The sequence below is a fragment of the Saccopteryx leptura genome, chromosome 8 (genome assembly GCF_036850995.1).
Source record: "Saccopteryx leptura isolate mSacLep1 chromosome 8, mSacLep1_pri_phased_curated, whole genome shotgun sequence".
NCBI lineage: Eukaryota > Metazoa > Chordata > Mammalia > Chiroptera > Emballonuridae > Saccopteryx > Saccopteryx leptura.
The window spans coordinates 30,580,929-30,595,655 of NC_089510.1; the positions used below are offsets into that span (position 1 = coordinate 30,580,929).

At 41.9% G+C, this 14,727-nt stretch overlaps 1 protein-coding gene across 1 annotated transcript; it reads right to left on the reverse strand.

The window, feature by feature from the left end:
• Positions 1-10,593: 10,593 nt before the first annotated feature.
• On the reverse strand, positions 10,594-13,933 carry LOC136379772 (ferritin, heavy subunit-like). The gene is made up of 4 exons (XM_066347315.1): positions 13,832-13,933; positions 12,799-12,942; positions 11,743-11,868; positions 10,594-10,746 (listed from the first exon to the last, which is right to left on the reverse strand). Exons 1-4 carry the CDS (start codon positions 13,931-13,933, stop codon positions 10,594-10,596), a joined length of 525 nt encoding a protein of 174 aa, XP_066203412.1.
• Positions 13,934-14,727: the final 794 nt, after the last annotated feature.

A 14,727-nucleotide genomic window follows, 5' to 3' on the forward strand; every position in this document is an offset into this window, starting at 1 on the left:
CATCGGCCATCTGAACTAAGTGCCCGTGAAGAGTCAATCCTTTCTCTGCTTGTTTGGCTGAGTGGTGACAGCAGCACAAATGCTGATTTTTCTGGTTTCTTAAGTAGTTTGAGTCTATGACATGTATCATTTTTATCCTTTTACTGTTCTGTGACATTCACCTTTGTAATCTGTTGTCAAATGATCTTTCTGACAGAGCACCATAAGACTTAATGGAATGCACATAGAATAGAGACTTCAGCTTATTACAGACATGCTGAAGAAATAGCATTGAAACTTGGGCACCAATAAATATCAGTTCTAAATGCTCCAAATCTTACACAAACACTCTGGTTACTCCACTAAAAGGAAGTAAGATTCATTTGCTGGAGTCTTATTTGGTTTTTATCTGGCTCTCAGCTTACTGTGTCATAGATCCTCATGGTGCTTTAAAACAAAACATTTAAAAATATGCAATCCAACTTACCACGTCAGTTAGGAGTTGTCTGTCTCTCTGGTCCTAAGTAGAGAAGAGGAAAAGGTGGCCATCTGGAAAAACCTGGTGGGGCACATGGTTTGGATATTATCCTCCTGTCACTGAAACACAGGGGACATCCTTAAACTGGCTGAGCCAGTTCTGCTTTCTGCTGTGGCTACTTGTTTGTCTCTATTATTGTCCCTTCTTTCTTTCCTTAGGGAGCTTTCTTGCTGCTCATTTTCCAAGAAGACACTTGTATAAGAAATCTCAAATCTTATCTGTCAGTTATCTGAATCTCTTAGGTCTCTCTTTCCAGGAGGTGACATTTTACTTTTAAGTGAGAGACCACATGGGCTGTTGGCCTCAGTCAGCTGCAGCTGGGTCTCATGTCATTCTTTATCAAGGTCGCCATGCACAGAGCACTGTGGACAGAAGAGGGAGCTCTGTAATAAATCTGACTAAAAGTTAACTTCACAGGATGACCTGACCCCAAATTCCTAAGTGAGCAGGTCATGGGCGGAAGTCGTGCCCAAGGCCTATAAAAGTTTCTTTGCCCTAAGTTAGCCCTGGCCATTGCTCTTGTGCATCTAGGTTAACACACCTTTGAAATGCCAGAGTAAACCTCCTTTTCTGGACCCATCATAGAAGTAACCACCTTTAAGCCTGCACATAATCTTGTTAACTATCCTGTAATTTCACCCTTTCATGTAATCTTTTTTATTTACCCTCCTCAATTCTAAATGTACAAAAGAAACTGCAAAACAGCCATTCTTTGAAGCACTTGAGATCTTCCTTCACTGCACTTGTTATCAGTTTAGTTCAAATGCACCCCTAAAAAATCTCTACAGGTTTGGATGCTTCTTACATAATCAGCACAGAGCAATAGACCAACTGCTGAGGGAAGGGCTGTCAGGCTGCACAGATCAGAGAGATGCCTCAGCAGAATACATACCAATTCATTACAACTATGAAATGAGTTAGTATCTGTGAAATAATTAGAATAGAGCCAGCCACAAAGCAAGTGTTTGATAAACATAAAACATACCAATTTAGAGAAGGTAAGTGGAGCTGCTGGGGTCTTAGTATCAAAGAGGCATTACTGATGCTGTAGTAGGTTGTAATAGTGTCTACCAAAAATTCATGTCTGGCCTGACCAGGCAATGGCACAGGGGATAGAGCGTCGTACTGGCACGTGGAAGACCCAGGTTCAAGACCTCAAGAGCGCAGGCTCATCTGGTTTAAGCAATGCTCAACAGCTTGAACCCAAGGTTGCTGGCTCGAGCAAGGAGTCACTCAGTCTGCTGTAGCCCCCCGGGCAAGGCACATATGAGAAAACAATCAATGAACAACTAAGGTGTCCCAACGAAGAATTGATGTTACTCATCTCTCTCCCTTCCTGTCTGTCTGTCTCTATCTGTCCCTCTTTCTTTCCTTTCTTTCTGTCTGTCACAAAAAAAAAAAAAAACAACCCACCAAACAAACTCATGTCTGTCCAGAACCTCAAAATATGATCTTATGTGAAATAAATCTTTGCAAATGTAATTAGGGTAAGGATTGAGATGAAATCACACCAGATTAGGGTACGCCCTAAATCCAGTGGAAACTCTAAGGCAGTGGTCCCCAACCTCCGGGCCGCGGACCGGTACCAGTCCGCAGAGAAAGAATAAGTAATTTACATTATTTCTGTTTTATTTATATTTAAGTCTGAACGATGTCTTATTTTTTTTAAATGACCAGATTCCCTCTGTTACATCCGTCTAAGACTTACTCTTGACGCTTGTCTCAGTCACGTGATACATTTATTCGTCCCACCCTAAAGGCCAGTCCGTGAAAATATTTTCTGACATTAAACCGGTCCATGGCCCAAAAAAGGTTAGGGACCACTGCTCTAAGGGATAGAAGAAGAGAAACCCAGGGAGACAGGAGTGTGAAGATGGGAGCAGAGATTGAAGTGATGTTTCAACAAGACAAGGAAGGAATGACAAGAATTACTGTAACCACCAGAAGCTAAGTGGCTAAGCAACCGGCATGAAATGGTATTTCCCTCAGCCTTCAGGAAGAAGTAACCCTGACAACTCCTTGATTTTAGACCTTTGGCTTACAGAAATGTGAGAAAATAACTTCTGTTGTTTTAAGCCACCTAGTTTGTATTAATTTGTTGCAGTGCCTTAGAAAATTAATAGATTTCTAGGTTAAGGCTACACAAATTGTTAAGAAGGGTGGACTGAGAGTCTATTTGTCTATAAATAGTCTTGTGATCCAAATAAACTTGTATATGTACAAGGTATCAATCCGGCCCTGGCTGGCTGCCTCAGCAGTAGAGCATCAGCCCTGGCATGTGGAAGTCCCGGGTTCGATCCCTGGCTAGGACACACAGGAGAAGCTCCCATCTGCTTCTCCACTCTTCCTCTCTCTCCTTCCTTTCTGTTTCTCTCTTCCCCTCCCGCAGCCAAGGCTCCATTGGAGCAAAGATGGCCCAGGTGCTGAGGATGGCTCCATGGCCTCCACCTCAGGCGCTGGAATGGTTCCGGTTGCCGCTGAGCAACAACCCACATGGGCAGAGCATCGCCCCCTGGTGGGCATGCCAGGTGGATCCCAGTTGGGCGCATGCGGGAGTCTGTCTGTCTGCCTCCCAGCTTCCACTTCTGAAAAATACAAAAAAAAAAAAGTATCAATGTAGCAAAAACATATACGAGTCTAATAACAGATGCATTTGGGGTTTTCTGCCAACCCATACATTTCTCTGAAAACTACCCTTGTGAACTCTAAAAAGATATTGTCACATTTAGGAAGTAAACATTCAGCTTTATAATCTCTATTAGTGCCGGGTTCTTGTCCCTTCACTCTTTTTCTTCGTGTACCCTTGGGTGATAACTGTTCTTGGCATCTGAAGTTTGCAGTTTTAGTTCAAGAAGCCACGACAACGCTGTGGGTGGTTCTGAAAAGAGCAGGTGTGCAGAAGAGTCTTAACAGAGCTGGATATCAGAAATCAGTAGCCAGCAATCACAGAGTGATGGGACCCCCTTATTAGTGAGAGCTGCTGTCATCAAAGACAGCAGGTGTAAACGGAAAGTTGGCAGACAGGTTTAGAATGTAGTTCGGTGAGAAATCACACAGAGGAAGCAGAGTAAAGGAAAAAGAAGCACTTCCAAAAGAGAAGAGTTAGAAGTGGAAATTAGGAGCGGGATCCCTTAGGGAAGGTGGCTACTTCACAAAGGGTTGTGAAAAGACCACAAAGGTTCAGAACTGATGACAGGAACCTTCACGAACTAAGTTAAGATCTGAAATGTAGGTGCGGTTTGGTACCAGAAGTGACATCTATTATAGCAATAGAAGAGGAAGCTCTTGAGGTGAGAAACTGGGGGACCTGCTCCTTCCTTCCTCTTAAAATATCTTCTTTCTGGTGCATTTGAGATCTTGCTCATTGGCATATGTATAAAATAAAAAAAATATTCTCCTTCTAGTTGAGAAAAATCTAACGCATTCAAATACGGTCGGCAAAGTAATCCTGTAGCTACGACAGCCAAAGAATACTAAGTGGCTGTAGAAAAGAAGGAAATCTTACCTTGTGCGACAGCGTGGAGGGACCTGGAGAGCGTTATGCTAAGTGGAATAAGCCAGGCAGAGGAAGACAAGTGCCATATGATCCTACTCATATGCGGAATCTAATGAACAAAGCGAACTAACAAACGAAATAGAAAAGATTCATAGATACAGAGAACAGACTGACAGCTGTCAGGGGGCTGGGGGTGAGGGACTGGATGAAAGAAGGTGAAGGGATTAGCCAAAATATATATATATATATATATATATATATATATATATATATATATGCGCACACACATACACACACACACACACACACACACACACACACACACACACACACACACAGGCACAGCCAGAGGGAAACAAAACTTCCCCATAGACTAAGACACTCACTAGAGAAATGTCGCTTCAAAGCAGAGAAAAACCGCAACCCAACATTCCAACATGAATAAAGGGGAATAAAATGACGATGTAATTGCAGTCAGGAAGACAGAAAATAAAAAACTAAATACAAGAGCTCAGGGGAGACACGGCCAACAGAGGGAAAGTGACGCTCAGTCAGTAGGAGGATGTGAAGTGGTGATCAGTAAAATTTAGGAAAAAAAATAAAAGGAATAGAAAATTATTTGGCAATAAAAATTAAATTGCAAATGAACTCATTTTGTAAATAAAGAGTGAGTTATGAGGAGCAGTTATGAGGGAAATAGACACCATAGAACGCAGAACAGGATACAGAGTGGACACACAGGAAAAGTGAAAGAAGTGAAAGAGGAATGAGCAAAACGATGTATTGATTTACTTATTGAGAGAGAGAGGCAGGAGCAGCGAACTGCTTCTGCATGTGCCCTGACCCGGGAATGGAACCACAACCTCTGTGCTGTGGGGCGAGGCTCCAGCCAAGGTGTCTGGCCAGGGCTTCGTTTCTATTGATTTCTAGAGAAACAAAGAGGAAGGGGAAGAGAGGGGCAGGGGAAGGGAAGCATTCATTTGTTCTTCCATTCAGCTGTGCATTCCTCAGTAAGCAAAACAATTAAGAGGAGAGGACATGAGCCTGACCAGGGGGTGGTGCAGTGCATAGAGCGTCAGACTGGGACAAGGAAAAGACCCAGGTTCAAAACCTCGAGGTCGCTGGCTTGAGCATGGGCTCATCCGGCTTGAGCGCAGGCTCACTGGCTTAAGCACAGGGTCACTGGCTTGAGCGTGGGATCAGGGACATGACCCCATGGTCGCTGGCTTGAACCCAAAGGTGTCGCTGGCTTAAGCAAGGGGTCACTACCTCTGCTGTAGACCCCTGGTCAAAACACATATGAGAAAGCAGTCAATGAACAACTAAGGTGTTGCAGCAAAGAATTGATGCTTCTCATCTCTCTCCTTTCCTGTCTGTCCATATCTGTCTCTCTCTGACTCTCTGTCTCTGTTACAAAAAAAAAAAAAAAAAAAGAGGAGAGAACATGACAGATAGAAAGGATAAGCAAAAATGATTTAAAATCTGAGTAATTGGAGTTCTTGCAATTGGAGGAAAACTAGAAGAATGAAAGAAAAGCAAACATTTTTAGATGTTTTATATTAAAAGTCACTCAAGATATTAGAAAACTGTCCCAGATTGATCAATACCAAGACATATCTTACCAATACACATTCTACAAATACCAAAGGTATTCTACTAACATTAATATAGCAAACTGTGGGCATCTGGACAAAGACATTGTGTCATTTTTTTTTTTCTTTCAGAGACAGAGAGAGTCAGAGAGAGGGATAGATAGGGACAGACAGACAGGAATGGAGAGAGATGAGAAACATCAATCATTAGTTTTTCATTGCAACACCTTAGTTCATTGATTGCTTTCTTATATGTGCCTTGACCGTGGGCCTTCAGCAGACCTAGTAACCCCTTGCTGGAGCCAGCAACCTTGGGTCCAAGCTGGTGAGCTTTGCTCAAACCAGATGAGCCTGCGCTCAAACTGGTGACCTCGGGGTCTTGAACCTGGGTCCTCCATATCCCAGTCTGATGCTCTACCCACTGCGCCACCGCCTGGTCAGGCCATTGTGTCATTCTTAAGGGAGAAAAAGCCAAGTTGAAGTTGACATAACTACAGTTAATGTTAAACAGAAATGGAACAACGCCTGTCAGATATATAAGTTTGAGTCAGTGTTTTAAACTTATTTAAGCTGTCCTTCAAATGTAAAGTTACAGGTAAAATTTTGGCAAATCCAAGGACTCAGAATACTATCCACATCAGGTCTACTGAAGCATCTCCCAGAAAATAAAAGTCACTCAACCAAAAGGTGATAAGGGAAACTTCAGCAAAAAAGACTGGGGTGAACACTGGATATACTGAACAATAGAACTAGGACTAAAAAGAAGTCCTAACATAAGGGTTACACAATAAAATGTAAGTACAGACATTATATTTATATAAACCTTCACTACAAAGGTTATTTAAAAAATTATAATCATAATTTTACTCTAATGACTGCCTTTATAATTGGATTTTTATACAATACCCTTAGAATCCTTTCTTCAAACAGTCTCTATTGATTCCTACTATAAGCATCAAGTGAATTAGCTTTAAACCTCTTCCTCCTCTTTTCTCCAATATTAATCTATAACATCATTTGCTGTGGCCCAAACTGTGTCCTCCTCAAATTCTTGAGGTAGATATATACTTAGTTTTATGAAAAAATGCCATACCTTTTCCTGAAGTGGATATACCACTTTACATTCTTGTCAACACTGCGTGAGAGCTAGTGTTGTTGCATCATCGTGTGAGCAGATGGTGTGGACAGTTACTTTAATTTCAGTCATTCTCCTGAATGTATAGTGAGCGGTATCTCATTATGGTTTGGGTTTGTGTTTCCCAATGACTAATGGTATTGAGTAAGTTTTATGTATGTTCCCATGTTTACTCCACGATTGAAGTTATTCTTTGGTACTAAGTTGTTTAAACCCTCAAAATCCTGTTAGGATGTAACCGAAATTACATTAGCCCTATACATTCATTGGAGTGGTGTCACAATTTTTATATTTAGTCTTTATTTCCTTTTTTCATTATTCAAAGATTTTCTCTTTTTCAGGAGGCATTTTTATTTTATGTCATATAGGTTCCAAGTTAGTTTTGTTAGAATTATTCCTAAATATTTCATGTATTTGTAAATATTATAAACAAGTTACGTTTTTTTCAATGTTTTTGTTTACAGAAAAGGTTCACATGTAGATATTTATCCTGTATTCCAGCAACATAATTAAACTTTCTAGTAAGTTATAATAGCTTTTCAGTTCTCATTAATAAGTCTTTTTCAAATAGATACATGATATGTTGTTTTCCTTTAACTTTTCTATTGCATTGTCTAGAATAGTTGTTCTTAAGCATAGTGATTTTCGCCTCTCAAGAGACATTTGGCAAGTCTGGAAACATTTCAACTGTCACAACAGGAGGAGGTACTATCTAGTAGGTAGAGGCCAGGGATGCTGCTAGACATCTTACAATGCATAGGACAACTCCCTATGTCAGAGTCATCTGGCTCAAAAATGTCAATAGTGCTCAATCAGAGAAACCCTGCTTGAGAACTTTCAGAAAGACACTTAAGTAGTGTTGAAGATAAATCAATCTTATCTTATTCCTGGTTTTAATGTAAATATCTATGATATTCACTAACATGTATAAAATTAAATATAAACTAGTAATAATGATAAAAGTGGGAATTTATTTAAAAAATGTTTTGTGATCTAGTAATTCTTCGGTGGTAACAAGCTCATCAAGGCAGTGATTCTCAAGAAGGGTGATTTGTAGAAAAAGTGTGGTTAATAAGAAGTTCACCATGTGGTTGGTGACAACGGCCTCAGGGAATGCCCTTCCTCACTAGAATTACTAAAGTACTGTACAGAGTTAGTTAATTTCAGGTGTGCTACATTGGACCTGCCTGTAGAAGCCCGTGCCTTTATATTGTATTATTAAAGCAATGATATGATTCACAGTGAAGTTCTTCAGGTTAAAAGCTCACAAAATAAATCTATTCTGTCATAAACCTTAATTTTTCCCCTCAGCATTTTGAAGATTTTTTCTCTCATTTGTTTTGGCATCTAATATTGATGAGAAAGCAATTAGTAATATGAGTTTTTATTCTTTGTGAATGATGTCTTTTATAGTGAGCTTTTTCATCCTTGATGCTTGAAAATTTTGCTATAATGGATTTTTTTTCTCAATTTCTCTTTTCTCCTGGAGCTCTAAATTAGATCTTTCATTGGAATTCCATGTTTAAAATTTGAAATACCACTTTCTATTCCTTTGGCTGAGAATTTCTTCGCTTACTTCATCATCACTTGTTGATTAGCTGTGCATTTGAATATTCAATCTATTTATTAACTTGAACTTTTTCCCAAGCTATACCTAATTCGATCTTTTTATGACCCTTATTCTCATTTCAAAAGAGATACTGCTAAGATGAAATGTTTTAAGATTCTGTCTCAATTTCAGTTATCTGTTGCCTTTATAAAATTGAATTTATTGGGGTGACATTGGTTAATAAAACCATACAGGTTTCAAGTGCACAACCCTATAACACACCATCTGCACACCGCATTGTATGCTCACCACCCAAAGCCAAGTGTCTTTCCCTCCCCATTTATCCCCCCTTGGCCCACTTCATGTGTCCCCAACCCCCAGTCCCTCTGGCTCTCACCACACTATTGTCCATGTCTATGGCTCATATATACAATTTTATTTTCCTTAACCCCTTTGCCCAGCACCCCCCAAGCCTTCTCCCCTCTGATAGTTATCGGTCTGTTCTATGTATCTACGCATCCAATGTTTCTATTTTCTTTATCTTGTTGATTAGATTCTATATATATTAGTGAGATCATATGGTATTGTCTTTTTCTGACTGGCTTACTTTATTTAGCATAATAATTCCATTATGTATTTCCTCAAGTTTAAGAGGTGGGACTATTATATAAACTATAGTACATAATCCAAGCTGGTGCTTGTCTAGATGCATTACATATTAACTTAACCCTGTTAACTTTATAAACTAAATACCTTTTTTTTTTTTTTTAGTGAGAGAGACAGAGACAAATAGGGAGAGATGAGGAGCATCAACTCATAGTTGTGTCACTCTAGTTGCTCATTGATTGCTTCCCATATGTGCCTTGACCAGGGGGCTCCAGCCAAGCCAGCAACCTTGGGCTCAAATCAGCAACCATGGATGGGATCGCTTCATGATCCCATGCTCAAGCCTGCGACCCCACACTCAAGCTGATGAGCTCGTGCTTAAACCTGAGACCTCAGTGTCCCAGGTGGATGTCCTATCCACGGCACCACCCTGGGTCAGGCTGAACTAAGTGCTATTAATGCCACTTTAAAGGTGACTGAAATGAGTCAATGAGTGAGGTAGAAACTTTCTCAAGGCCACGGAGCCAGTTAAACTTTGGAGACAGAACACAACCCTATATAGAGCCCTTCCTTCCCCGGGAGGTACTAGCCACCCACTGTGTGCGCATTGCTCGTCCTGAGAGCCATTACCCAAGCAGCTGTTGGTCTGTCCACAGCAGAAGGGGCAGGCACATCTACACACTTGTTTGCTGTTTGAAGAGCCCGTGTATTCTCCTGTCCCCGGTGTGTACCTCGGACTATGACAGGGCACTTGGGTTGCAGCTGCCTGTCCACTGCAAACCTTTCAGCCGAGTTACATTTCCAGATCAAGAGCTCTTGTTTTTAGGTTTGACTTCACATAAACTAGAAGAAAAATCCTACTATTTTGTGAACTTAACACATGTAGTGTTGGGGGGAGGATGAAAACATTAGTGAGACCTAAGGTTTTACTACTTAATTTCTACTGTATCTACTTGGACTGGTTGCAATTTTCAAATCCTGACCCTTCATCTAAGTGCTGTTGGGATTATGGAAGAAGTGGGGAAGGGTTTTATTTTACTTTATTTTATTTTATTTTACTTTATTTCATTTTATTTTATTTTATTTTACTTTAAATTTTTTTTTTTTTTTTGTATTCCTCTGAAGCTGGAAACGGGGAGAGACAGTCAGACAGACTCCCGCATGAGCCGGATCGGGATCCACCCGGCACGCCCACCAGGGGCGACGCTCTGCCGTGACCAGAGCCACTCTAGCGCCTGGGGCAGAGGCCAAGGAGCCATCCCCAGCGCCCGGGCCATCTTTGCTCCAATGGAGCCTTGGCTGCGGGAGGGGAAGAGAGAGACAGACAGGAAGGAGGGGGGGGGTTGGAGAAGCAAATGGGCGCTTCTCCTATGTGCCCTGGCCGGGAATCGAACCCGGGTCCCCCGCACGCCAGGCCAATGCTCTACCGCTGAGCCAACCAGCCAGGATCATTTTATTTTAATTTTTAAGAGTAATGCACCTACTGTCCTAAGAAAGTTTTCACCGTACTCACAATGATGAGTTAACCCCTTTTTGTACTCCAATAGCAAGCTCTTGACACAACTGTGATGCAAAGACAGATTTATTTGTACACACAGTGAAGGAAAGCAGTCTTCTGTCAAATGGAGATTAAGATGCTTAAGCAGCTGGTCTTGGGACCTCCTACAACAGGAAGACTGGTTTTCTGATCTTCAGATATTAAGACTTTTTACCTGACGCTTCAGCGGGCTTTTTATATACGTCTTCGTGGGCCTGCTTTTCTTCCTGGGACTTATGATACATAATCTGGCGTTCCAGATAGTTTGTGTTCCTCTTCTGCTTATCCAGGTACTTTCCCATGAAGCGTAAGAGCTACCGACATAAAACAGGGAAAGACTCATTAAGAACCTTGTCTGCCACAGGAAGGAAATCTCAAAATCTTGTTATGCAAATTACGGCTTGTTGGGCCAACAGTGAATGCAAGGCCTCCAGGTGAATAGGATATCCACTTTCAACAGGTCTGAGTGTTAGGGCACCTCCTCAAAAGTACAGGTTAATTTAAACAAGCTGTTCCTGCAGTGGTTTTCCAGCCTGTTTTTGTTTTTTGTTTTTTAAATTCACATGGCTCTTTCGAGTAGGTGCCTAGAATCAATCCCAAAGATTTGGTCAGGCATTAAGGCTCAGGCATTTCTAGCTCTTCAGAGCTTTTGAGTCCAATATTCCTCTAGGGTTGATAACTTTTGCACAAGGGTGTTTTCCTCACATTGATTTCCTGAGATGCTAGGGGGTTTGGTGAGAAAGAAGTTACCACCACAAGAAACAGTGTTCACCATTAACCAGAAAGATTTCAGAGAAGTCTGTGTGATAATAAGTCTCCATTAACATTCACTTTTGCAGGAATTGTTTAGGACTGTGGTTCTCAAAGTGTGGCCCCTGGCCAGGAACTTCATCATCTGAGAACTTATTAGAAAAGCAAATTCTCAGATACCACATGAAACTAACTGAATCAGAGACACTGGAGGTGGGGTTTTAGTAAGGCCTCTAGGTGATCTGGTACCATTAAGACTGAAGTGCTTCTTATCTAGGAGATTTAAAAGCCAGCAACAAAAGTTTTTTTTTGTTGTTTTTTTTAATTATCTAGAGTGCACTTTCCCTGGGAAGTCTTCCCCATCTTGTGTTTAGTTGCATTCCTTCTTACCAGGGCACCTACTCCTATCTCCAATCTACTCCCAGAAGTAAGCTCCTATACTTCCTTGGGGGGAAAAAAAAGCACATGAATGATCCACTGCCTTGGACCCACTTCCCAGAAGCAAGTCATAATCCAGAAGTAAAAGATGACGCTCCTTTCAGACCCAGTTAACTGCTTACATCAGTTGCACTGTCGGCAGAAGCCACCGACTTCAGGTCTTCCAGCAGCTTGGTTAACTTGTTCTCCAACTCCAGAGCAGTCTCTAAAGCTTGTACACCAGTTCCCCAATTATCTATATTAGGTCTCTGTTGGAGAGAAACAGGGAGGTCACGGCAGGTACCGGCTTGTTATATCCTACTTTCCGGGTAAGATTATGACTAGGTACAGCCCAGTATTTCTAAACTTTGTGGCACAATGGAATCAGCTGAGCATCTTAGATAATTACGTCTGAATTTCAACTGCAGACATTAGGAGTTAATTGGCATGGAGTGCAACCTCAGTATCAGGATTTTTAGAAGCTTCCCAGGTCATTTTAATGTGCTTCCACAGCACGGCAGTTTCCTGGACTATTCCATCCGCTTTGGAATTCCACGATGAGGGGTTAGTTCCATTACTACCAGACATTTACTAGCTCTCTTTATGAAGCTGGAGAACCCCTCAGATAAGTAGGGATGTTTCTAGATGTAATATCCCCCAACTAAACTTTAGGCTAGTTCTTTTAAGTATCCGAGATCCCAGTGGAAAAAGTTTTGTTACACCATTTAAAACACCTGAACGTGCCATCTGAATTAGACTAACGATCTGGTATAGGATGCTAAGTGTTCTAGGAAGAGGCCATTACAGTTGCCCTTCCCCGACGATAGGGAGCATCAGCATCACCTGGAGAGCCTGTTAAACTACAGCTCCTTGGACCCCGCTCCTAGAGAATCTGATTATCCCTTAATTTGCATTCCCAGTAAGTCCCTAGGTCATGCTGGTGCCCCCGGTCCAGAGGCCACACTATGGGGTAGCTCACGGAGAAAAGCTGACGAGCATGTAGTGACTCCAGTTTACTGAAAAGGATATGAAGAAGCTGCAAGAAGACATATGCTTGCCCTCAAAATCAGTTACCACAAAACCATGTCTACGATATATGAGTAACCTAACAAGTTAGGTCACAGCTAGTAATTTAGTTCTCTAGTCTAGACTGAGCAAAGTCCCTGTAAAAAAATCATCGTGACAAAGTACATAGTTACCTGAATCACGGGAAGGCAGATCTTACCCCCACGTCGTTTCAGGTATCTTATGAACTGCTTTGCATGTTCCCTCTTCACCTCAGCTTGGTCTTCGAAGAATGAGGCAAAGAGAGGTGCTTCCACGTCTTCACCATAGTAACAGGCCTGGGACGGCAGGCGGGGGCAGTGGGGAGAAACTGAGGTGAGAGGTGATTTTTAAGACTGGAAATCTCTTGCTTGACCTGTGGTGGCGCAGTGGATAAAGCGTCGACCTGGAAATGCTGAGGTCGCCGGTTCGAAACCCTGGGCTTGCCTGGTTAAGGCACCTATGGGAGATGATGCTTCCAGCTCCTCCCCCCTTCTCTCTGTCTCTCTCCTCTCTCTCTGTCTCTCTCTGTCTCTCCCTCTACTCTCTAAAATGAAAAAAAAAAAAAAAGACTGGAAATCTTACACAAACTCACTTGGTTGACTTTATGGTTTGTCCAAAAGAGGCCTTCTTTGTTCAGCCTGGTTTGCCCTTTGACTTTCCAGGGCCCCAGCTGTCTTTCAAACCCAGGCTACTTCAGAGAGAATCACCTAGCTTTTAATATGCTCAGTATTTCATCTTTGGCTACTGTGGCCTCTTTAAGGATCAGATTTGTGAACCTCACATGCTAACATTTATATCCAGTAACTGTGGAGACACGGCAGAAGTCCAGCATAAAAAATTAAGTGACATTTTAAAGTCAATCTATTTCACCAAGTCTAACACATCTGCATGAACTGTAAGGTAGAATTTGAGTAAAAAATTATTCAGTCCACCATCAGTGTCTGATGACCATATAGTTTTGGGAACCGAACGGAAAGAACTGTGATTCTCCCTATTGTAGCCCATAGTTTACAATCACAGCTCAAAATCAATAGGGCCACAAAGCAGCAGCGTCCTAGCCACTAAGTTGCTGTTTCATCTAGCATCACCCCACAAACGTGGCCACAACCATCATTACTAAGGCGACAGAAGATAGGTCATCACCCAGATTAGAACTGAAACCTCCCTCATAAGAAGCATACTAACCATAGACAAATAAGCATCACTGACGTGCAGCTCATAAGATGCCACATGATTAACAGCAATCCCGCATTCTTCAGAGATGAGGTCCTGGTCATCAGACGCCATCTCAGCTTTAGAGAAAACCAGGCTTACACAGTGCTACCCACCAACCCAAGGGCCTGCTTAAATACTAGTAGGAGGATAGCCAGCCCACTTTCATACAGCTGAAAACTAGATGGAATTCCATCCAGCTGAGACTCACAGCTACTCATCTCCTAACGAGGATGGTGTTTCTGCGTGAAAAAACCAATCTGACCAGAGATAACGGTGAAAGGGAAAAAAAAGTTAATTTTCCTAAATGTCCCAGCTAGTGTTGAGTACTCTATCTCATGTTTTCTCAATTTGATTTGAGAAGGCTGATCTCTTTCCCGAATAGAGAAGTAGTAACAGGATAGATGCATTAGCTTTAATTCATTCCCTTCTTCAAAAACTATTTCTGGCGCATCATGCTAGGTCCTCTGAGGAATCTAAGAAGACTGACTAAAATGCATTCTTTGCCTAATAAGAGACATACCCCACCCTATAAGGCTGCAACACAGATAATTGATCTTAAGACAGGACAGTATGGGAGTTCTGAAGTGTCAAAGCATATGCAGCTGGGGGGACTAGGGAAGGAGTCACTGATAAGCTGGCATTTGAAATTGGCTTTGGAAGGTGGGTAAGAATGTAGAGAGAGAGAGACAGACAGACAGACAGAAAGGGAAGAAGGGTGGTCCATCTGGAGAACAGGCACCCACAGGCACAGGGATAAGACACGATGAGGGTTTCTCCACCATGCAGGAAGACGCCTCCCTTTGGGAACTTTTTGGTTCTTTCCTCAAATGATCTCCTGAAAATTCTGACCTGACTCAACTTATACC

What these genes read in the sequence shown, in the direction of transcription:
- LOC136379772 (XM_066347315.1), bottom strand. Translation starts at nt 13,933, where the DNA reads ATGGCGTCTGATGACCAGGACCTCATCTCTGAAGAATGCGGGATTGCT. An exon ending in GTGATGCTTATTTGTCTATG is followed by an intron (nt 12,943 to 13,831) that starts GTTAGTATGCTT and finishes CTGCCGTCCCAG; the next exon opens with GCCTGTTACTATGGTGAAGA. An exon ending in TCTGCCTTCCCGTGATTCAG is followed by an intron (nt 11,869 to 12,798) that starts GTAACTATGTAC and finishes TCTCTCCAACAG; the next exon opens with AGACCTAATATAGATAATTG.